This window comes from Centrocercus urophasianus, unplaced genomic scaffold (assembly GCF_019232065.1).
Source record: "Centrocercus urophasianus isolate 14NV4802_14NV808 unplaced genomic scaffold, USGS_Curo_1.0 seq_14, whole genome shotgun sequence".
NCBI classification, from domain to species: domain Eukaryota; kingdom Metazoa; phylum Chordata; class Aves; order Galliformes; family Phasianidae; genus Centrocercus; species Centrocercus urophasianus.
The window spans coordinates 24,479,858-24,502,664 of NW_024884586.1; the positions used below are offsets into that span (position 1 = coordinate 24,479,858).

The window sequence follows — 22,807 nt, forward strand, 5'->3', positions numbered from 1 at the left end:
CGCCGCCGCCGCCGCGCCCCGCTCCCGCCGCCGCCGCTCCCCGCCGCCGCCGCCGCCGCCGCCGCGCTGCAGGACTGGCTATGGCCACCGCCACTTCCGGGTTCCGTCACTTCATTCTCCCGCCGATCAGCGCTGCAAAACTGAGCCTCTTCTATAAGGCAGCCGGCAGCCAACCTGCCAGCACTCACTGACACTCGCTCATCTCCGAGCGCGGGGAGAGAGGGAGACAAAATACCTACCGGGAAAAAAGGAGAGAGGGGGCAGTCCGCGCTTTGCAAACTATTCCATTTTTCTTCGCATCTTTCCCCACCCCCCTTCACAGTACTTAAAAAAAAAACCAAAAAAAAAACCCAACCCTGTAGCGATCCTAAAAGGCAAAACCCGAGCGCGGAGTTACTGGAAGAAGAAACCGGGGTTAAAAAGATTCCTCCTCTCTTCTTCATCATCATCAACCATCACTCATTCACTACCTTGACATTCCCTGGCTTTGATTGACAGCTGGAGTGGCAAAAAGCCATGAGACACGACAGTTCGGTTCCATGTGGGCTGCTGACGGGCCGATCGTAACCCGCACGGTGGGGGCTTGACCGTGTGTGTGGTTTTTTTTTTTTTTTTTTTTTTTTTTTTTTTTGTTTGTTTGGTACGTAGAGAAAGAAAAAAGGAAAAAGAGAAAGAAAAAGGAAAGAGAGAGAAAAAAGAAGAAATACACAGAAACTCATCGTGTTTGCTGGCTGTTTTTTGTGCGTTCTCGTTGCTGGTGGTGGTGGTGGTGGTATTTCCCCGTACCGGAGGATAGGAGAAGTCTGTAAGTGGGTGGCAAAAAAAAAAAAAAAAAAAAAAAAAAAAAAAAAAAAAAAAGACTCTTCTTCACTCTAAATCACTTTCTTTGCTGGACTGGGACACTGGGATATTAAATATACGGCACATCCAGGAGTTTATTGGAGCGCAGACTGATGGCGCAAAGGGTAGGTTTAAATCTCCAACCCTTACCTATAGATAAATCCTCCCTAAGAGGGGCCTGTCCGATTTGCTCTCCGCCGGTGCTGCTGCTGATGGCGGCCCCTGTTAGCCAGCAGAGCCCGGGTGATCCCCGCGCTTGCCGTGCGTGTGCGTGAGTGCTGTGCGTGTGCCTCTCCTCGCGGTTGTTCCACGCTCGCTCGTCGCAGCCGTTCCCCGCAGCGCCGCTCCGCTCCCGGCTCGCTGCCTCGGGAAGCGCTGCGGCCGGGTGTGCACATATACGGGCGTGGATATATGTGTGCATATAGAGCGGCTGCTTTTTTTTTTTTTTTTTTTTTTTTTTTTTTTTTTTTTTTTTTTTTTTCTCTGGCTTTGACAAGACAAGGGGAATTGCTGCTAAATAATGTTTCTGGTAACTTTCCGATTATTTCCCCCTTTACCTCCCGCCCCCTCCGATGCACCCTACCTCTGCTCTCCCCTTCCCGGCGCTGATTTATTTCTCGAGCCGCTTCGGATTCTGCTTCTTTATTCCTTCATATGGTTTTTTTTTTCTCCTTCCTTCCTAACGCGGAGCAGCTCTGGCTTCTCCCCTCGCTTCCTTCCTTCCCCGCGACCCGGCCGGGCTGCCCCGCCGCGGGCGGCCCCGCACCCCGCACCCCAGCGCTCTCCCCTCTCTCTCCTTCTCGCACTCCGCGCCCCGCTCAGCCCCCCCGGCTCCGCTCCGGGCCGATCCCTCCGCACGTTCCCGTCTCTCCGTTACGGCTGTTCCCGGGTTGTTGTGCTCTGCTGGCGCCTGGCCGGGTGCTCCACTCTCTTCTGACTTTTGTTGTTGTTGTTTGTTTGTTTTTTTTTTATCCCCCCCTCCTCCCCCCCTCCCTTCCCCTCTTTCTCCCTCTCTCTTTCTTCCGGCCCGCGCTGACAGTACGATGAGCTACCCCACTACGGCGGGATGGACGGCGTAGGGGTGCCGGCGTCCATGTACGGGGACCCGCACGCCCCCCGGCCGATCCCCCCGGTGCACCACCTCAACCATGGGCCGCCGCTACATGCCGGACAGCACTACGGCGCCCACGCCCCGCACCCCAACGTCATGCCGGCCAGCATGGGCTCCGCTGTCAACGACGCTCTGAAGCGGGACAAGGATGCGATCTACGGGTAGGCACAGCAGGGCCCGGGCCGGCAGAGGGAGGGCAGCGCGGAGCGGCGCCGGGGGAGCGCCCCGGGACCGGAGTGGCGCGGAGGGGGGCGCGGAGCCGGGGCCCGGCTGCGGTGGCAGCGCCCCGGGAGGTAGCTGCGGGGCACCGCGCGAGGAAGGCCCCGGGGGTGCTGCCCTGGTTGATTTTTTTTTTTTTTTTTTTTTTTCCCCCTGCTTTGTTTTTTCTTTCTCTTCTTCTCTTTTCTTTCTTTTTCTTTCTTTTTTCTTTTTTTTTTTTTCTTTTTTGTGAGGTTTTTTTTGTCTCGCTCCGAAGGCCAGGGCAGCACTTCAGGCTCGCGGTGTTCTGAGTTTGGGTGGAAGAAGTGTAGTGTTGGTGCTTTACTCCGTGCCACAATACTGTGCTGTAAATAAAGGGCTGCTCTGATCACGGGCGAAACAGGAGGGATTCGCTGCCCACGAGCTGTTCTTTCCCGAGAAGGGAGCAGTGAGCATTGGTGGCAGCGTGGAGCTCTGTGTGGAGCAGAGAAAGGGTGCGGGAAGGAAGAGCAGTGCGGCCTCGTGCGCTGCCGGGGGGCACCGAGTACTCCCTTTTTAAAAGAAACCCCCAATTATCCCGAAGGAGTGAGTGCGGTGCGCGGTGGAGTGTGGGCCTTGCTCAGACCCAAACAAGAGAGCACACCAGCAGAGTCCTCATGCTCAGCACGCAGATCAGATATTTTTTCCTGACTGCACCAACTATGGGAAAATATTCGGCGAAGCGCTGCCGCCCCCTGCCCCCTCCCCACGCCCTGCTCGGACACTGCTGTTTGGCCCCGGGTGCTGCGAGGCCAGGGAACTTTAGTGCAGTGCTACTAGCAGGCCCCTTGTGAAAATAAAATCCCGTTCCGAGCGGTTCGCAGTTTGCCTGCCCGCGGTGCGCCCTGTAGGTCATAGCTGGAGAGGAGGGCTGGGAACTCCGCGTTTCGCGTTATTTTAAACCGCGGTGCAGAGAGGAGGTTCCCGGGAGAGGATAGGGCGCTGGGCCGGGCACTCTGTCCGCGGCTGCGGGGGCTGCACAGGGGATGCGTTGGGGCTTTCGCGGTTGCCGAAAGAAACAAGACCCCAAACCCGCAAAAACCACGTTTTTATTTCAAAATGGGCTTCTGCCCCGCTCCTCCCGAAGCGATATTGGGAGTCTGCAGAGCGTGTCCGCGTGTCCGTGCGTGTCCGTGCGTTTCCAAATTACTTGTTGATCAGAGCTCTTCTTCCCCCCTCTCCCCCACCCCCCTCCCGCCCTTTGTGTGCCACTGCCCGGTAGGCACCCGCTGTTTCCCCTCCTCGCCCTGGTCTTTGAGAAGTGCGAGCTGGCGACCTGCACGCCCCGGGAGCCCGGCGTGGCCGGCGGGGACGTCTGCTCCTCCGACTCCTTCAACGAGGACATCGCCGTCTTCGCCAAGCAGGTCCGGCACCGCTCCCCCCGGGGCCCCCCTCGGTGGGGGCGGGAGGGGGCGGCGGGTGCCCTCCGGGCCGGGTCCTCACCCCGTGCCCGATGGAAGGGGCCGTGGATGAGGATCGGGGGGAGGCTGCAAAGAGGGGATCCCTAGGGCTGGAGGAAGAAGCCACAACCCACGCCGCTTTTCCTTCTTCTCGTAGGTCCGCGCTGAAAAACCACTTTTTTCTTCAAACCCAGAGTTGGACAATTTGGTAAGGCCTCACCCCTGCGCCCGCCGTCCTCCGCCCGCCCCTAGTCCCGGACAGCGCCCACCGAGCGGGACAGGAGGCGGCCGGGCCGGGAGGGCTTCCCGCCTCCCTGAGGGGTTCCGAGGGCCGCGCTCGGGGCGAGCCGGGGCAAACGCTCCGGCCCTGGCGTGCCGCGAAGCGGGCTTAGAAGCCGCGGGAAGCCAAAGTGAAGGAAATAACTGCTTAAGAAGAGGGAGCTGGAGATTTCTAGCGTTAATTCTTTTGCTAATGTGAACGATTTCAATATTCAAAGTGCCTAAATCCTCTTGTAAAGAAGACGCCAAACTATTCATCTCCCTCCTCCCCTTTCTTCCCCGGGCGGTGGGGGGGGTGAGAGCGTGTGTTCGGCCCTCCACGGCCCCTCCTAGAGCAGAGGAAGAGTCTGCTTCACCCCTCACCCCGAATCAATCTGATAGAAACCGAGTACTCGGGATAAAGCTGATTCATATCGCTCAGGCGTGACGGAGGGGTTGAGATCCATGGGAATGACCACCGCCCTGACAACTCCCCCAACACCTTTGGGGTCGCACCCCCGAGCTCCTCTCTCCCACCTAACCCCTGCTCCAACTCTCTTGCAGATGATCCAAGCAATACAAGTACTAAGGTTCCACCTCCTGGAGTTAGAGAAGGTAAGAGGCACTGGGATTGGTGCAGGCCGCCCCTGTCCCTGCCCTGGACCGAGCGGGCACACGGCCGGGAGTGAGGGAGCGCTGGGTGACACCATAACCTGTGCCACCGGAGCATGTGACACCGGCAGCCATGCCCAGCCCGGCCCGGCATTTTTTTGTTCTGTGTAATTTCAACCGAGTCATTAAATCTATACATTATTAAACCCGTGACATCCTCCTTACCCCTTCTCTCGGCAGAAGCTCTTTTCCTGACTCGGAAACGCTATGTTTAACCAAAAGAGAAATGCAAGCCCTCCCGCTTCCCTCCCGCTCCGCCAGGCGCATTAACCCCAAACGAGCAGTAAATGTTTGGAGGAGGCAGGGGGCCCTGCATGGTGCGGGAGGGGCTGCGCCCGCGCCGGGAGCGCCTTTCCCTGAACCTCGCCAGCTCTCCCCGGACTGACCGGGCCCATTCCCGAGCCCCACGGTCCTGAGCTCGTAGCTGGCCCGGCCCGGAATTACCGCCGGACTGCGGCTCCTTCCGCTGGGGGAGCGGCACATCGGGTTTGCCCCGCACGCCGGGCTGAGCACACTATCTCTCTCTCTGTAACTTGTTGCTGCTGCAAGTCTCAGGAGAATAATATGCGCTGCAACAATTTCTCTATTGTTTCCTTGCCTTCAACTATTGTGCCCCTTAATTAGAGTTACTCGTGGAGGAGCTCAGAGTGTGTTCTTGCTCCCAAAAAGAGCTGCAATCCGATAGCTTGCCCTTACTGATGCTATCACTCCTGTTGCTGCTTTCAGGTTCACGAATTGTGCGATAACTTCTGCCATCGGTACATTAGTTGTTTGAAAGGAAAAATGCCAATAGACCTCGTTATCGATGAAAGGGATGGCAGCTCCAAGTCAGACCATGAGGAACTCTCAGGATCTTCCACAAATTTAGCCGACCATGTAAGTCCTTCTGATTTCTTCATGGCACTTTCTGACACTTTCAAGTTGTTCAGAGAACCGGTCCCTGGTTTCATTGTCTGTGGCTGTTGTTTGTTGGTACTGTTTCCACCTTTAGTAAGGTTGGATCCCACCTTCAGGCCTTCCCTCTCGGTTTCTAAAGTTGTAAAAATGCGAAACTTGCCTTCTGTTTCCAACCGTGAGTTTGCAGTGGTTGGTAAAGTTTGCTGGTCCAGGCGACTCGGGAAGGCAGCAAACTGTTTGGTGTGGTGCTCGGTGCTTTTTGTCCTTCTTTGCCAACTCTGTAGTCTATGCAACAACACATGAAAACAGAGAGAAGAAAGTTAGGGAGAAAGTTTGCTGCTCTCCTCCCCCCTCCCCTCTGGCGGGGATGACAAGTGATGAGAATTATTGGCAATACTACATTGCATTAAAGAAGGGGGTTAGCATATGAGAGTTTCCAATGCTTGTGCTTTAGAGCAGCTTATTGTCAGAATATGGACTTATTGCCAAACGCCTGAAGCATCTTCATAATAAAAGACAGTAACCTTGATGAACCAATTATTAACAATGTATTACAGAAAGCTGGAGAGAACGATGATGGAGTAACTGTAGGTTAGTGGTTGATTTTAACACTTGCGGAATTGGTGAATTCATGCTATGTGTGTAGGACTGAAGTTGGTGTGCGTGGTGAGCAGAGAGCCTTTGTTTTTCCGGGATGGGAGCAGCTCTGGTGACACTCAGAAACATGGAGAGGAAGAGAGACCTCGGGATGTGCAGGGAAAGATTGCAGCTGGTACCGCAGAGAGGGAGTGGAGAGCTCTGGTTAAAAAGAGTGGGTGTGAACTCTGGTTTATTTATAGGAAACGCATCCCTAGGGGGGAAAGGGGGTTTACGCAGTTTTAGATTCAATTGAACTCATAATCTAAATGATACAGTCTAATATTTTAGCAGTTGAAATATTAATTTAACACCCGGTGTGAAGTTAACCATGCTCTGCACAGACGCCCGCCCTCATTTCCCTGCGCGTTAAGCAGAGCAGCTCTCAGCCCAGGGAGAAGCAGCTTTCCAGGAGCTTTTGTTTCCTTTGAAAACACGTTGTTTGTGTGTGTGTTTGGTAATTGCATTAGACCTGGACTGAAGCTGAATTGGGAGATGATCATAAATTCTCCTAAAAACCCCTCTCCTGGTATTGCTTAGTTCCAGAGCCCTGGAAATATTTTTGAAGCCAAGACTTAGCTTTCATTTTCTCATTTGCGTGAGGTAAACATTGCAGAACAAGATTTCTATGATGCTGTGCATTTGAAATCTATTATTTTGAGGGGAGAAATGTATACACAGTGGTCCCTGAAAGTTTCTCCGCTTGTCAGTTATCTCGCATGTAGATAATAAAGTCTATGAGGCATGACACTGTTTCAAAAATATTTGTTTTATGGCATTTTACAACCCTAAATGCGCGTGCATAAGTATTATGGAGGAGTAGGAGAAAAGAAATTAGAGTGAGTGGCACCCTGAAAGCTATAGGGTCATTGTGTATAATTCAGAGCAATAGAAGAAGAAAAAAAAAAACCTCCATGTTTTTCTAGTACGGTTTCTTTACAAGAGTGTGTTTCAAGTGGAAGTGTAGAAATGGAGCATGCTTATGTTTATATTGAGGAGATTAGATAAACTAGCCTGTTTAGGGTTCTGGCAGATGGCGAATGCTCAAGCCAATTTGCAGTGCTCCATTATAATATTTAAATTCACACACAATGATAGGACAGGGGTGGAGGGGGTTAGCATTTTGATAATTTGATAACCATTATCTTCCCTAAGAAGAATCTCCTTTTATTTTTTGTGGCCCAAAAAGCAAACTCAAATAAATATGACAACCCATTTATCTTACACCCGTTAGGGTTTACCACTTCATTGGGTATTATAATTTAAAGCCTTTTATTTCCTGGAGATTTGAGCTATAACATTTTTACTTTAGCCCCCTGCTATTTGTTTTGAAAGGAAGCAATAATTTGTGCAACCAGAACACCAACTGGGAAATGAAGAGTTGTATCACATAGTTACATTTTATTCATGCGTTTTGGGAAATGTGTCTCCTTACTGGATTTTTTTTTTTATTTTTTTATTTTTAATATATTAGCTTGTTTTCTCAACAAAACTTTAACACTGTTTTACAGCTTGGTCAAACTACTGTTTATGTACACATTGGTGTTTACATTGTACAAGGCTGCATCAGGAAGAAATCTTTTGTTTGTAAAGTAGGAAAAGCTTTAAAAATTGCTAATATAAACATGCATGACTATCAAAAAGCATGCTATCATTTGCAAGCATCTACCTGAAAATGTAATAGTTCAAGCATGCAAATTTGTCCAATTTGACTCTCCAGGTTTATTTTTTCATTTGCTTTGATATGCATATTTAATATATAGCCCCAGGCTAGATCTCATTTGGTGAAAGTTGGTGCAGGGGTGATGATGAGCCACTTCAGAGGGACAGAGACAGCATGTTGTTTCCTCTGTTTTATGTATTGGCCCACTATTCTGATCCAGGGGTCTTCCCCTCATGGTTTTATTTGCACATGAAATACCAGGAGCAGCTCCGCTGATTGGCTGTGAATAATGATAGCCAAAAAGCAGTGTAGTTGCATTTGTTGTGTGCCAAGGTTTCTCCTGTGGAGGTGACAGTTTGTGACAGCTGTTTGACACCCCAAAAATCCACACACCTCTGTTCTTATTAAGCGCTATAAAGCTACATCCTGTGTGTGTGTTTTCTGTGTGTGCAAGGGCTGGCAGCAGTGACAGTGGCAGAGTGGAACCGACACCTAATGCAGCTCTCGTTTTCGTTCCTTGGCTAGACCTGAAAATTGCCATAAGTAACAAAAAGAGTGATGGGATTAGCCAATATTTACCACAGCACTTCAACCTGGATGCTGAGATATAACGCTTCCCCTTTCAAAATCTGCTGCTGTATTATTTATATAACTTAGCTGGAAACCAAAAGCAAAATCAACAAAGGAATGAACTCTTCAGAGGTATACCTGTGCTGGAAAGAGGAGACATCTGTACGCGGTTGTGCTGTATGTGTTTGGCAATAAATGTGTACATCGAATTTTGTTTTAGTGCGCTATTAACTGTTATGTAATACAGTAAGTGTAAGGGGTCCGGGGACTTAGAAGATCAAATAGTGTAGCTCTGGCCACAAGAAGCTGAAACTTTTGTTATTACTCTGCTGTGTTTAGTAAATATAACAGCCCATAATTAGTGTTTGAATTTTTAACACCCTCGTATTTTTTTTATTGCTCTGAGGTATTAGCTGTAGATGGGAAGAAGGTAATTACAGCTATGCCCTGGCTGAACCAGATCAGTAAGGAAAGAAAAAATGGAAAGAAACCTTTCCAGCTGCAATTCGAGTCAAGTCTCCCAACATAGACAATTTATTATTGTTCAATATAAACACGCTGGGCCCTATCCCACATTCTGTGTTCAGCCTAAAAGATCTGTTGAGATTGCCAACAAATCTCATTTTTCTTTTCTTTCCAGCTATTCAAATCTGGAAAAAAAGTGATGCCTGTAAAATTTGGGGATTTAAAAAACTTTTTTTTTTTCCCGGCCCCCCCCCCCCCCCCCGCATAAATTATAGTTTGTACTTTAGTTCCATTTCTTTTGTACCTGATCTCACCTGATGCCATACAATTTTTCCTTTAGCACAGTCTACTTTGAAGCCTAGAAATTTTCATGTAGAAATTTATGGCTCTCCTTCCTCTGGCTTTCATGGGAGCAGGATTCGGGCCTCAGTCTTCTTGATATTTGTTTATAAGTTATAGTCAATTTGCAGCTGAGAGGTAATAATATACAGATCATCATTCATAAAATATAATTAAAAATGGATAGAAATATACATACGTCTCATTTTTTTATAAAGGACTGTTGACAGGTCAGAAATCTGATGCCTTAGCTGTAGAAGAGAAATATTAGTCAGAGTATTAAACCTTTCAGCTCTCACATGAGGAGATACGTATATTTTGTACTTTTGGACATACAGACATTTTGTGTTTCTTTCACATTTCTTATTGAAGAATGGCCTGTGCAAATTTCTGATGTCTGCTTGCAGACGAGAAAAAATAAAAATCAGTTCCAGCTATATAATTAAACCTTTTGGTAGGGTCTGACTGAGGAAATTGCTGCTGGGCTGGTGCTGCGCTCCTCAGGCACGCAGCCCTGGCGGACCTGGGTGGGAATGCTGAGCAGACCCCAGAGGTGCCCTTCCTGTCTGTAGTGGGTCAGAAGGGAAACCAGGGAGCTCACTGCAAAGAAGAAAAAGGACAAACTTTTTTCTTTCGTAACCAAATTTCTCAGTGCGTGGTTTAGGACTTAGGATGTCACTTAGGCCCCTTGGTCCTGAAAGACTGACGGGCATCAGGAAGTTTTCGAGACAACACAGAACATCATGTATTTGCTCTTTTTGATGGGCACTGCTGAGACAAGTTACCAGGCATCTCACAATCGAATATTTTAATTTTAATTCGGGTTCTCTCTATTTGAAATGACATTGTAGTTCATCATCTGTTTGATACCGGTGTACCCTCTTTGGTTTGAGTTGTCTATCATTCCAGATGAAGTGTAGCCACACAGAACGATGTAGAAGGACAATTAAAAAAACAACAAAAACCTGATTTTTCAAGTCTCACTTCTTTACTGACAGGTGGATTATATGTCTGATTTCAATCTGAACTGAAAAATACAAAACATGTAGTTTTAAGAGCGTTGCCACATTCTAGGAGTGCCAAAAATTCCTCTAGACAACTTTACTCAAATGCGAAGCCAAGGGACAAGAATGTCAAAATTAAAAATTGTACATGTGTAGATATGTACAGAAATATCTGATGGAACACAATACATTCTGTTTTGTTTCACTTGTGCAATTCACGTACAATTTAGTTATTAAATCACACTGAATATGCACCTGTAGGAAAACATACCTTGGTAATATCAGGAGAAGCCTTAAAAAAAAAAAAAAAACAACGCAATTTTCCACAGCTCATTTACTTATTGAGAGTTCCTTTATGTAATAAGTTTATTTTTGCCTCGTTCCACAGCAGCCTCTAAGATATCATCCTGTACATCTGAAACACACACACAAGTGAACACGCACAAACGCGCATGCATGTATGCATAGGGGTTCTTATGCCTGGCGTAGCATGCCATCTTTTGATACACTGTGGTACAGAGGGATAGATTTTTGTGGTATTGGTCACACCAGTAATTCCACCGTTGTTTACAGGCGTTGCTTGTAAGAAGAAAGTGGGCAGGATTTGGCTTGTATTTAGTGAGGAGAATGCCACCGATGTCAGTAGTTCTGTTCAGGTTTGTGTTTGAAAAATTAATTTACAAAAGCAACCTCCAGACCTTCGATTCCACCCCTGTTAACAGAGAGTCCTACAGATATTGCAGTTTCTTTCAGGAAAGCAAGTCATGCTTTATTTGTTCACACAAGATAAATGGTTTTGTCCATTTCATCTGATAAAATTTAAGGCCCTGATCCCGTCATGGCTGTGTACTCCAAATGCTGGTTAACGTCTGTGAGCCAATTTCTGCTCAACGTACTCACATGGATATCAGCTGGCCTGATTGATCTGACTTCCAGTTACAAATAAGAAGCAAATTCCTTATGGTTAATTGAGTCTTTAATATCGCCATAAAAAACACTGTGAGATCAGAATCAGCTGCAGAGGGACCGTGTACACTCCCAAAAATTTTGCCAGACTTTGCCCAGTGGTGATTCTGGGCATCCAAAGTAACAATTGCAATTTGGCTGAAGGTTGTCCTCTATCAAATCTCTCTGTTACAACACCTCTGTTCAAGAAATCCTGCAGCAATTAAAAAACTCTTACAGTTTCCACCAGATCTGCAGAATTAACTAAAGTGTAATGCAGCAGACTGCTCTGTATACCAAGACACTCTTGTCCTTTCTGCTGCTCTTTTCTAGATTTAGCAAAATTCAGCGATGGTGATAAATCAATTTTATTTTATTTATTTATTTTTTTTAACTTCCAAGGGAAAAAACACTGGTAAAATTATGTTTTCTAGGGAAAGCTGTGTGTGTAAATGAGAAACAGTGGATAGCAGTAGAGTGATCTCCTGTGGCCCTGCTAGTACAAGCTTTCCCCATATTGTCTCCTGCTTTTATATTAATTACAACTTGCATTATCAGCTGTGAGTCTGTAGCCCAGCAAATAGAAAATACTGCCCCTGGAGACCTAGCTTCTTGTATCTATTTTCCATCTCTTTCTATTGTACTCTGCTCAGTATTCACTGCTTTTCTCTTGATAACACTGCTCTTTAACACAATTAGGTAAGAGCAAGAGGAGCATCATATTTGACTCCCAGTTATTAAAACTATTGGGAATAGACATGCGTGCTGTTTACCTTCTGTGGTACAAGTCATTAGTTTAGGTCATATGTGCGTGAACATTTCATCGTGTACAGGCAAACACAAAACAGGTGATTGTATTTTAGCAAGTATCATCCATGCTCTTTGGCATGTTTCTGTAAAGCATATTACTAAACCTTGCAGAAAGATATGAGAAGCTATGCAAATAGTTTGTATAATTCATGTTATCTATTTGCTTTTCTCTTTTTTACAACACAATAACTTAATACAAATTTCATGGGAAAAATGAAATAGAAAATTAGAATTATTACTGAAGGGCTTTGTATCAGGATGGATTTCTCCAAATTATACTGATAAAACGTATCTAGTGAAGCACACTTTAGGTCTGTCATTGTCTTTTTGTTTCGTTTTCTTGATGATGAAGATGTACATATAAATACTTGTAATCAGGCATTTGGCAAGGAAGTTTTCTTGAGGGATGAAAAGTTGGAAACATTTTAGGGCAAGAAAGACACTGCACAATGATTCTAGTCCAATGAAAAAGAATTCTGTCATTTTTATGAGGCTGTAAACTCCACCCCGAGAGTTATTCATCATTTTAAAAATAATATTAGAGCGTAGCTGCTTCCCTTGCTTTTAGACTCTTCCAAAATTCTACCGTTGTCTCTTGTAAATACTCCAGCTAACTACTTCTATTTTTCAAGAAGATTCTGCCAAATTGCTTCCTCGAGAAAACTATGTTGCAAAAAATATATTAAATTTCCAATCAGTCCACCCTGTCTTTCCAAAACCGAATGTACAAACTGAGGTCAGGAACAACTCAGCCTGGTAGGGACAGCAAGTTTTCAGCTGCAGGAAGTCTTATTTATTGAGCCTTTCCAAATCAGCACGTTTCTGAAACATAAAGGCTGGTCTAAGATTTTGAAATACTCTATGATAGGTTTTGGATGGCATTTGCCTTAAAACATAACTGAGGTGTTACCAGTTAATTATTGTAATTTTCTTATGTGTGATAAGGAGCTCCAACAGCAGCCAGCTTAAGAGAGCCTGCAGTGCATAAAATTAACATAACTCACTGTGTTCCCTGAAAAGTTTAGCCTAGGTGAACATGTTGCAATTATTACATTTTCTAAAAGAAGGTTCCAGCCTGGTGTTGTTGGAGAGCTAAACTCATGCTATGCTATTGTTTCTTTTCTTTTTCATGTATTTCTTCTAGCTCTTTATCTGATTACCATCCGGCAAACAGCTGACGCTAAGAGGCTGCAGAGGGCTGAAGAGCTCCTGTCTGCTGTTTGCCTTCAGCTTGAAGCTATTTGAGTGGCTTCCTAACTCAGAGATAAAAAGAGAAGCTCATAGGCACAACTGTGTTTTAATCGAGGCTGTAAAGAGACTTACTCAGTTTTTGCATTTTATTTCCATCTGAACTTTTTGGGAACCTTGTTTCAACTGTGATTTTTTAATTTTTTTTTTAATAACATCTGGGCTTCCTGAACTTTCAAGCCTTCTCACTGTTCTTTTTCTGCATCTTCCCACCTGATTCTGTAAAATGATGGTAAAGCTTTTGTATTTTCTGAAATGAAATTGTGGGGGCTTACAGCATTAATAGGAATTCCAGAGACCTAATTAATTTAACAACAACAAGGAATATAAAATTTCATTGTGGTTATTACTATTTTTCTCTTGTGGGTCTATGTGAGAGAAGGAGATTGGTCTCACAGGTTTTGAAAGGGTGGTGGTTTTATACCGTAAATGCTATTATGCTGTCAATTGTGCTGATAGGTGAAGTGAATTTAAGATTGTGGACTGTCATCTGATCTGCTTATATCTTCCTGCTCTGGAGCCCCATACGTGCGTGCATGTGTGTGTTTGTGTAAGGTGAAGGGGGATTTGGATCCTTCTCACCCTTTGGTCACCTGGAGCTTTATTCAGAGCCTTTTGAAGTCATAGGCTCTTCCCTTTGTCTCTGCTGTGATCTGGGTCAGGCCCATTAGATTTATGTTACTGGGTTTTGCTGCAAGACGTTCTTTGGCAGTTCTATTTTATGTTGCTATAGAGCATGTGGTACTAATCAGTACTAGGAGATTACTTTGAGATGTTTCATTATACATTTGGGGACCTGATTCCAATCACACTTACACTGAATTTTACAATGGGTAAATCAGATGATTTTGTTGAACTTATTCCTACTGCACATTGGGGTAGATGAGGTCAGAATTCGTCCCACTCAAATAATTTAACAAAACTTGTCAATTGCTGCTTTGGGGTTCTCCTTATGTTTTAATAGCCCAATGTTATTTCATAAGGCACAATTTGTATGCAGTCAGACTTAACAAACAATTTTTTTTTGATCGGAAGTTTGGGGGGGGGGGGGGGGAGAGGGTTAGCTTTTGGAGGTTGAGGGGGATTTGTTGTTTGCTTTGGTTTTGGATTATTATAACACGCTTGATTTAAGTTGTCACATGCAGGTGACAAGTAATGCAGGTCCAGCCCCTAGTCTGATCTGTTTCATGTGTTCTTGTTCTCCTTTTCTGCCAGAGGAAATTCCATCTCTTGCCTGCCTTCATGTGGTGCTGATAAAGCTCTTCCTGTACAGTAGAATTCCTGTTTTCCTTTAAGCAACAGCAGGGTATTGGGAATGATCAGGAAAGGGGAGGAGGACAGGAGGAGAATACACTCAACAAAGTAGCGCTAAACTGTAACATTAACTTTTCCTCACTTATCCCTTTAAATAGCAGCTCCTCACTTCAGGAAAGCCAATACTCAATAAATTAGAAAGCTATCATGAATGATGTGAATAAAGTACAGTGGTTGAGGACTTACTTAGCCAAGTTTTACAAACTCTATATGTCTGTCTTCTGTATTCTCTTTTGTCGTGTTTTGTGCATAGTAATATGGAAAGAATTACATAAAAATCGCTATACGTGTTATTTTAGGTAATTACCTGGTGGTTATTCTTGACAATGCTTGTAAGCGAACTGTTAGAGTGATACAGCTAGGAAATATTTGAAATGTGTCACATCAACGTGGTGGTTGGGAGTAAGGAAACATCTTCATGTTATAATGCATTTCAGAAGCAGCTTGCTTTTTTTCCTGCGTCTTTGTATTTGCCTCAACTTTTTTCCACTGCACAGATCAGTGAGAGGATAGGGTGGGAGGGCACGTCCCTCTTTCATACGCATTCTCTACTTCTTGAAAACAGTTTCCCTCCTCTTCCTCTCTCCTCCCATCTCTCATCAGTCTGGAAAAACAAAGTGTGGAGAGAGAGTTTACATGACTACTGCCCTGATGTGAGCACCCAGTACCATAAACTGTGTAGGTTGGTTGGTGTTCTTCTCCAAGACCCCCTGTAGCTTATTAAGGAACATACATATAAATGTGTATATGTTACTATTTTATTTCTACTTTTTTAAACGTGTCCTTTATTTTACTAAATGAATCCTTGTACCTCCTCTGTTTGTCTTTGCTGAAGAATTATTACACTGTGCAAACAGTATCAGTATTTGGCACATTTCACAAATGCTAATGTGTATACTTTTCCCCCCTCTCCTCCCCTCTTTTCCTGGTTTTCTTTCTGTTCTTCATTTGCTGTTGGAATGGGAACTGTGGAAAAAATTCCTTGGCACTCTGACACCAGAATCCTTCATCTTGGAGAGACCACGATGATGCAACCTCAACGCACTCAGCAGGCACACCGGGGCCCTCCAGTGGGGGCCATGCTTCCCAGAGTGGAGACAACAGCAGCGAGCAAGGTAAAAGGTCAAACTTTTTCCCTGTGCAAAGTAGGCATGACTAAAATAACTTCAGCTTTTTTATTATATCAGTACATCTGCCTTAGAGTAAACATGGAGTGGCAGACTTGCAGTATAATCAGCTGTAACTTAGGGAGACGGTATTTCCTTTTCTTAACCCACTTAGCTGCATTTTATTATTATTTCAAAGAAAAATATCTAATCTTCAAACAAGCTTTGTAATAACAATTGATTAGTTCTGCCAATTCCTTTACAAATTTGGTTATCTACAGTTTATTTTTGTGTGGTGTAAGTAAATATAATGACAGACATACTCCCCAGCTGTGTTGCAGTAGTTTGAGCTGGGCTATAGACAGAGAATTTAACCTATAGTTTTATATGGGGAAAAGTTGCCTGCATAATGTTATCAAACCGCTAATTTGAAGTAGGTACAAAACTCAAACAGGACAGAAAATGTTTCTTGCAATGTTTACTTGTACGGACTCGTGTCTGCTTCTGAAAATCTTGATTCTGAATAGTAAATGGAGATGTACCTGAACTACAAAACCTTTGTTGTGTTTGTGCAATGAATTCCTCTCCAGGGTTCTGGGGGTTTGATTATTATTTTAGGTGGTCTTGTTTTATTTCCTATTGCCTTGCACCTTGTGTGTGGTCATCTGCATCCATGCTGAGTAAGTGTCAAAAGCTGTCATCTTGATACGATAGTGTTTTACACTTGCCTGTTAGAAGCATTAGTGGCTCCAGCAGGTGTGAGTCTCAAGCCTCAAGAACTAAAGAGTGGGGTAAAGATGGGCTACTGCCACACATGGACTCTTGCTCAGAATGATGATCTTTAAGAGCAAAGCTTGTGGGATCCCCTCTTGTTTTTTTCTTTGTTGTTACACTAAGCCTCAGCTGACAAATATGGCACTACCCTTACAAGGCCTTATGACTCGCTCCCTCCACCTGCATCTGTCACATTTTGCCACTGCTGTTGCCCTCACTTGGTGGTCACGCATATACCATACAGCCAGGTGACAGATGTGTGATCCCGCTAGCTGTGTGGGAGGAGCAGAGTGGAGTGGCCTTCAAGGTTGCAGGCCTGATGTTGCAGGGGCTCCCATGTGGTTCATGCTGTGCCTGGATGGCTACACTGCTGCAGCATTTTACCTCTCTCATGAGGCTGCTTATGGCAGGGAGCTGCCCAATCTCCCTCACAACCAGTTGTCTCAAGTGCAACCTGTGATATTTGTCTCTCAGATGGCAGTTTGGGTTTGTCTCCTACGTGTACAACTTGTTTGTGCACTATTGGCGATAGAGGCAAAGGGTGTGATCTGTGTCCAATGCGAGTTGCTTAGGACATGTCCTGTGTGGCTGATCCAGAGCTGCACAAGGCCCAACATGAACTCGTGTTGTTCAGTGGCTTGTGCAAAGGACAGGTCACTGACTGCTGAGTGGCAAAATGGCATTATGCCTACAGGCTGGCCATAGTCTTTACTATTGGTGAAATGCTTAAGCTGTGTGTTGTTGTTGAGATATTTGAGACTGCAGAAATTGTAATGATAGGTAAGAAATTTGGTCACACCTGTATCTTCACTCTGTTGAGAAGCCCCTTATAAATGAGGAGTGCTTCTCTTAGCTATGCTTGATGTAAAGAGTTCCCCTTACTGACATCCAAAGATCTTGTATTTCACTAACAATCTGATTCCTCACCATGTAAAACAGGGTGCTGCAGAAATATTCCCAAGCGTGAGGGGAAAAAGTAGCTGGTTACAACTATGTGAGCTTTCTATTGAGAACGGACATTTCTAGCAGTATATGTGACTTAAGCAAACCTGTTACACTTACATCTGCAGAAGATGAACGGTTGCTGAAGGGCCAAATCCATCACCAGTGTTGCCTGGCCTAGCAAAGTGAAACATTGCTCATGCACTTCCCTTTGTACTCAGTTGGGCCTTTTAAAAGGAAGCAGTCGTCCAGTGGCAAATCAGCATTCCTCTCAGCTGCTGGCAGCTGAAAGATGTATGATCGTACAGTGCAGGAAAAATTCCCATTGGAGACAGCTTTGGATTGCTCTCTCCCCTGAACCCTGGGAAAGATTAGAAAGAAGGAGGTCTGGTGCAGAAATCTGCATTGAATTTTCTATATGCTGCTTTGAGGGGGCAGGGTCTGCTTTACCACTGAAATGGCAGTGAATCTGTCCCAACCACTTCTAAGTGTAGTGGAATGCCCTTTGGAGCTGTTCTGGCATAGCTACCTGTTTAGGTCAGCCTGGTTTCCCTGCAGTTTTGTTGAGACCTTCCTCAAATGTTGTATTTGACTTGTCCCAAAGGGCTTCTTGGGAAGCGAAGTTTTGTTACAGAGTCTTAGGTTACATTAGCAACCTTCGGGCTTTTCCACTGGTACCTGGTGGCAGCAGAAATTGATTCAGACTAGACCCAGTCTATTCTGGCTCCTGGGAGCTCTCCTTCCATGTGTCTCATCTTTTTCCTTAAGTTTATGATGTGCATGTAGCTTGTGATTTTTAGGAGATGGAAGTGAGATGGGTGAGTGATGACACTTTTTTTTTTTTTTTTTTTTTTTTTACAGACTTTCTCTGCATGAGGTAGTTGTATTTTTTTATGTAGTAAATATACTCATAATTCCCAAAGCTGGAACCAAAACAACTGTAGGCATTTTGGCTGTTTATAGAGGTCAACCTCTTGATCACAATGCACAGCTGCATTTTTGGCACCAAAAGGGTTAATCTAGCCAATGTTTGATATTAGATGCACAGGCATCAAAAGGGTTAAGGAAAGGGCCTTCGGGCAGTAAATGTTGAAAGATTATCCTAATTTTATTAGCGGCAAATGTCTATGTTGTTCTTAACATGTCACCTCACTTGTTCAACAGAAAACTAAGCTATATAACATATTGATCATCTAACAAACCTAAGTACTAGTGACCTGTAATCTACCAAGCATTTATTGACTTTATCCTGGTTCAGATCCACAAATGCAGATCAATGCCATCTAACACCATTTTAGAGATCAGTAATTATGTAGCAGGTCTGATTCTTTTTTCCTCCTGTCCTGGAAAGAGAGAGTTAAATAGACCAATAATAAAATAAAGTACTCTAAACATCTTACAAAGGAGAAAAAGGAGAAGCTGATTTAATGGTCTAATGAGGCCATCTTCCAGAGACTTGTTTTGTGTAGGGCTTGCTTTGACCTTTCGCTTTGCTCAGGAGCCCAACGCTTCATTTTTCACATTCTTGCAATTACGTTAACGCTTCAAGCATTTCTGACTCCAAGTCAGCTAGCAACACCAGGCATAACTCAACACTGTGAGTTTTTCTCCTCTCTGTAGATTCATTAACAGGTCACTGGGGTCCCAACTGAAATTTAAAACTGACTGGTTCTGTTGGGTTAGCTGAGTTATAGCAAGGGAGATGGCAGGAAAGGGGCTAAGAGAAGGGGAGAAGAGAGAGAAGACCCTTGGGTTTCTGTTGGGGAATACATGTGTGAAAACCCTAAGCAGAAGATTAAAAGGTGTGTGCAGCTTTATCATCCACCCTTTTATTTGGAGGGGAAGAAAACAGATCTGAAAGTCTTTCAGGGTGTTTTCTGGATTCTTTGGAGACAATTTTTTTTTTTTTTTTTTTTTAAAGCCACTGTCTTCACACACAAGGATAAATGACTTCTAGAGTTGTGCATCAGTTTGTACTACAGTGATGGATATGATGCTCCCACACTTTAATTCCTATTTAATCTCTTTATGAGATATTTCAAATAATGAATATGGCAGATTATGCATGGAAAGTGAGAAATAAATCTTTTGAAGGTTTAAAAACATGTGATCTACGGGAAAGCACCAGGGAACAGTTTCAGTTTTGTATTTTATTATACCAGGATTTTATACCTCATTTGTCACATTCTTAGTTTAGTCAATGAAAGGGCCTGATCCAGAGAAGTCAGATGAGAGGCTGTAGTTTTTCAGGACCTTTTGGGAAGTTCAGTGCCTTTTAGGATTAGGCCTGGGGTGATAAAATTGTCTTCTTACGGTCAAGGAGTTGTTTCTAGGTTTTGCAGAAGTAAAGGTAATAAATGGGCATCAACTTCAGTTTGCCTTATTCATTTGACGGCTTGGTTGTGTATTGTGGCTGCTTGTGCTGAAGGAAGAGGATGTGTCCCTCTGTATCTGAGGGTTACTCTCTAGGGCAATATCTTCAAGTAATTTTGAAAAATTGTTGTCCATGTTTCTGTGGCGAAGACTCAACATGTGGTCCTGGGCTAAGTCAACTGTTAGCTGATGTTAACTAAAATCATGTGTGTTGATCCTAGATTACACCTCTGGGTTGATGCAGGTTTGAAACATCAGGCAGCGTCGCTTTTAAATATCATCGTGCAATGAACAAATTTGTTTGTGAAAGTAGCTGATAGGCCTTTGGGCACTGTCTTTTTACTGAAACCACATAAAGCTTTGGACCAAGCTCTGATAGGGGAAAAAAAAAAAAACACAGGGATAGTAGTAACGATAATGAACAAATAATAATTTTAATAATAAAAAATTTTGTTCATGCCAAGTCTTCAAAGCTTAATATCCAAAGACAAATGCTGCAACTTTTTTTCCCCCTAGCACTGTGCATGTAAGTGAGCCTGCTGAGGCTAACTAGCATACGTGTTCCTTGTAAGGATTCAGAATATGTGTTTATTTCTTTTTATTTTTACACGTAAAGCTATAAAATTTAGTTTTACTGGAAAAGAGTTGTCTTTTTGTAAGAAAGAAATTTCCTGATAGAAAAGCCCAAATATCCAGATGTGAAAAATTAAACTTCCTAATAAATAATGCTCCACTGGAGAGGCATTATTTCATAAGGCACAGCTCTCATGAAGGTGAACTGTCTGAAGTATGAAAAACTCCTAAGGAACAATGACTTTTTTCAGCAGGGGAAGATACAGGAAGAGAGTAGCCCTTATTAATTCATCTTTTCCTTTCAAGTTTGAGGGGCCTGTCCTTGTGTTGATATGTATGAGTAATTCCCATTAATGGTGATGGGAGTTAGGCATGTGCACTGACAGAAGAATAGACCTCTTAGTGTTCAAAGCACATGAAATTTACATTTTTTCCATTGCTGTAATTGAGATGTTGACAAATTGGAGAATATTGATGAGCCTTTGTTTTAAGTATTTCTTGCCAAGTTTGTTTTATTTTTTCATGGTTTGAACAATGGTGTGGGTTCAGCAGCAATGAATAATCAGGGTAGAGTAAAGATAACTTTCTATTTCAATATTTTGATGTGCCAATATGAAATAAATTGTCTTAGGCAAATGGAATATGCTGTTTTAATCATTAGCTATGCATGAAAGAAAAATTGATGTTGACATCTTTGCTGTAAAATCGTTGTAATGGGGCCTTCCTTACAATTCATTTTTGTAAAATTCATTTTGTACATTTTGCAGCAATTGAACAATCCCTGCACTGTGAATAGGCAGAATTCCCAGAAATACTGAGACAGTTGGCCCAGTAACTGCTGAGCTCACACTGCACACCACATGCACATTAACCATAATGATGCCAGAACCTGCTTAGCTAAATATAGTCACACTTTAGTATCCTACCATCCTCTCTTTTCTTTCTTTCTATTGCGTGAACAAATAGAGCTTTTTGCAGTTCTTGTTTGACTGCTGGGTTGGGGGAACAATTATGTCCCTATCCACTATTCAATAAGTAGCAGTAAAATTTCATAGTGCATCTTTGCTTCATGTGCTGTTTTCTAATATTCAGGCAGATTCCTCACTGTTTATTAAATTAAAGCTCAGAATGTGCGGGATTTAAAATCTTACATTTGCATTTAATGTCCTTACCTCACTCTTAAGTTTAAATCCATCTTGTTATGTTTATGCATATATTAAGTCTATCAATAGATACGTCCTAGAAAACATTTATTTCCATATTTGAATGTGCTATGCAGGGGTTTCAAACACTGCCCAGGAAAACTCTGTCAATGGAATGTTTTCATAGTGGCAGTAATCTCTTTAAAATAACCCTAAATACAATATGACAGATGCCATCTGGAATAATCTTTTGCTAGTTGCTTTCAACTTTTATTTTTTCCTACAGCTAAGTTCATCTAAAACTGGTCACTTGCTGTTGTGGTAAACGTAGCAAACTCTTTCTTCCCTTGTGCACATGTACATTCAGAGTTTACTTAATTATACTTAAAAGATGTTTGCTTCTGCTTCTTGTTGCTTTTTCTTTTTAAGTGTGTGTGTGTGTGTATTTATATATTTGTATTTCAAAATGAAGAAGGTAGGATTCCTCCTTAGGCCATTCTTTTCATCTCAGATCTTACTCAGCCTAACCCAATTTGCCTCTGAATGTTAGATAACATCCCATTTGCTAAATTACAATTGTATGCTTGTTACAATATTAATGGTTTCATAATGCAGCGCATTCAAACATACAGTAGCAAGTGCTTAAATGTCTTCCTGTGTTGTTACAGACCGACTAATTTCTTCCTATATGTGCCAACTTATTTGAAAGATCTAGTGTTGGAATCTCTAGTTTTTTTTTTAACTTGGTCGTGTAAAGGGATGTCTCCTGATGCCTGTTAGAGTTTAATTTAGAGTAGTAATTAAACTTGAATACTGCCTCATAAACAAAAGATAAACAATAAACCAGCCACGTTCCCTGCTGTTTCATAGCTTTCTTTCCCAGATGTTTTAGCCTGATAATTTTTACATAGTGAACTACCTAGCAAAGAGTGCTACGGACAGAGGTCAAAGCCTTGTTCTTAGTAGCGAGGTTTATAAAAACTTCTTTAAATTTAAAAAAAATAATAATGTAGGATTTTTCTTTGTGTAGCTGATAAAATTTGAAAGCACTAATTGACCTAGCAATTCCCTCCCTCTTGTTCAACATGATGGCACTGATTTAAAATAATAATAATAATAATAATAATAATTAAAAAATTGTTTTTTCTGATTTTTACTACTGATGTTGCTATTTCTTAGAATTACGGTGCATGGGCAATGTATTAAAGTCATCTACTATCCTTAAAAACAAACAAACAAACAAACAAAAAAAAAACAACAAACAACACAGGATCTCCTTGCCCATGCTGACTGTGAGCAGACACAGAAATGCTCGCAGTGGAGTGCTTTAATTCGTTCAGCTGCCCGCTCAGGCTGTAGGAGCTGGCGGTCCATTCCTGGACTGCTCCTGTCAGCCATGATCTTTCTAATTGCCAGGTAGGAGTGGGCCGCTCGTCTGCAAGAAGCCATGTTATTTTCACTGGGTGGGGTAATTACTGAAAGCTGAGA

General features: G+C 43.5%; 1 protein-coding gene across 5 annotated transcripts in view; it reads left to right on the forward strand.

The window, feature by feature from the left end:
- Positions 1-662: 662 nt before the first annotated feature.
- Positions 663-22,807, forward strand: part of MEIS2 (Meis homeobox 2) — a 167,858-nt gene continuing 145,713 nt past the window's right edge. For 2 of the 5 annotated variants that reach the window (XM_042814512.1, XM_042814514.1), the window contains exons 1-7: positions 664-965; positions 1,880-2,112; positions 3,411-3,552; positions 3,746-3,796; positions 4,411-4,461; positions 5,245-5,394; positions 15,410-15,524. In XM_042814512.1, coding sequence (XP_042670446.1) covers positions 954-965; positions 1,880-2,112; positions 3,411-3,552; positions 3,746-3,796; positions 4,411-4,461; positions 5,245-5,394; positions 15,410-15,524 — 754 coding nt within the window. In that variant the 5' untranslated portion in view covers positions 664-953. Of the gene's footprint in view, positions 966-1,094; positions 1,112-1,879; positions 2,113-3,410; positions 3,553-3,745; positions 3,797-4,410; positions 4,462-5,244; positions 5,395-15,409; positions 15,525-22,807 lie in introns of those variants that run through there. The other 3 variants (XM_042814509.1, XM_042814510.1, XM_042814511.1) reach the window with 3 other exon arrangements.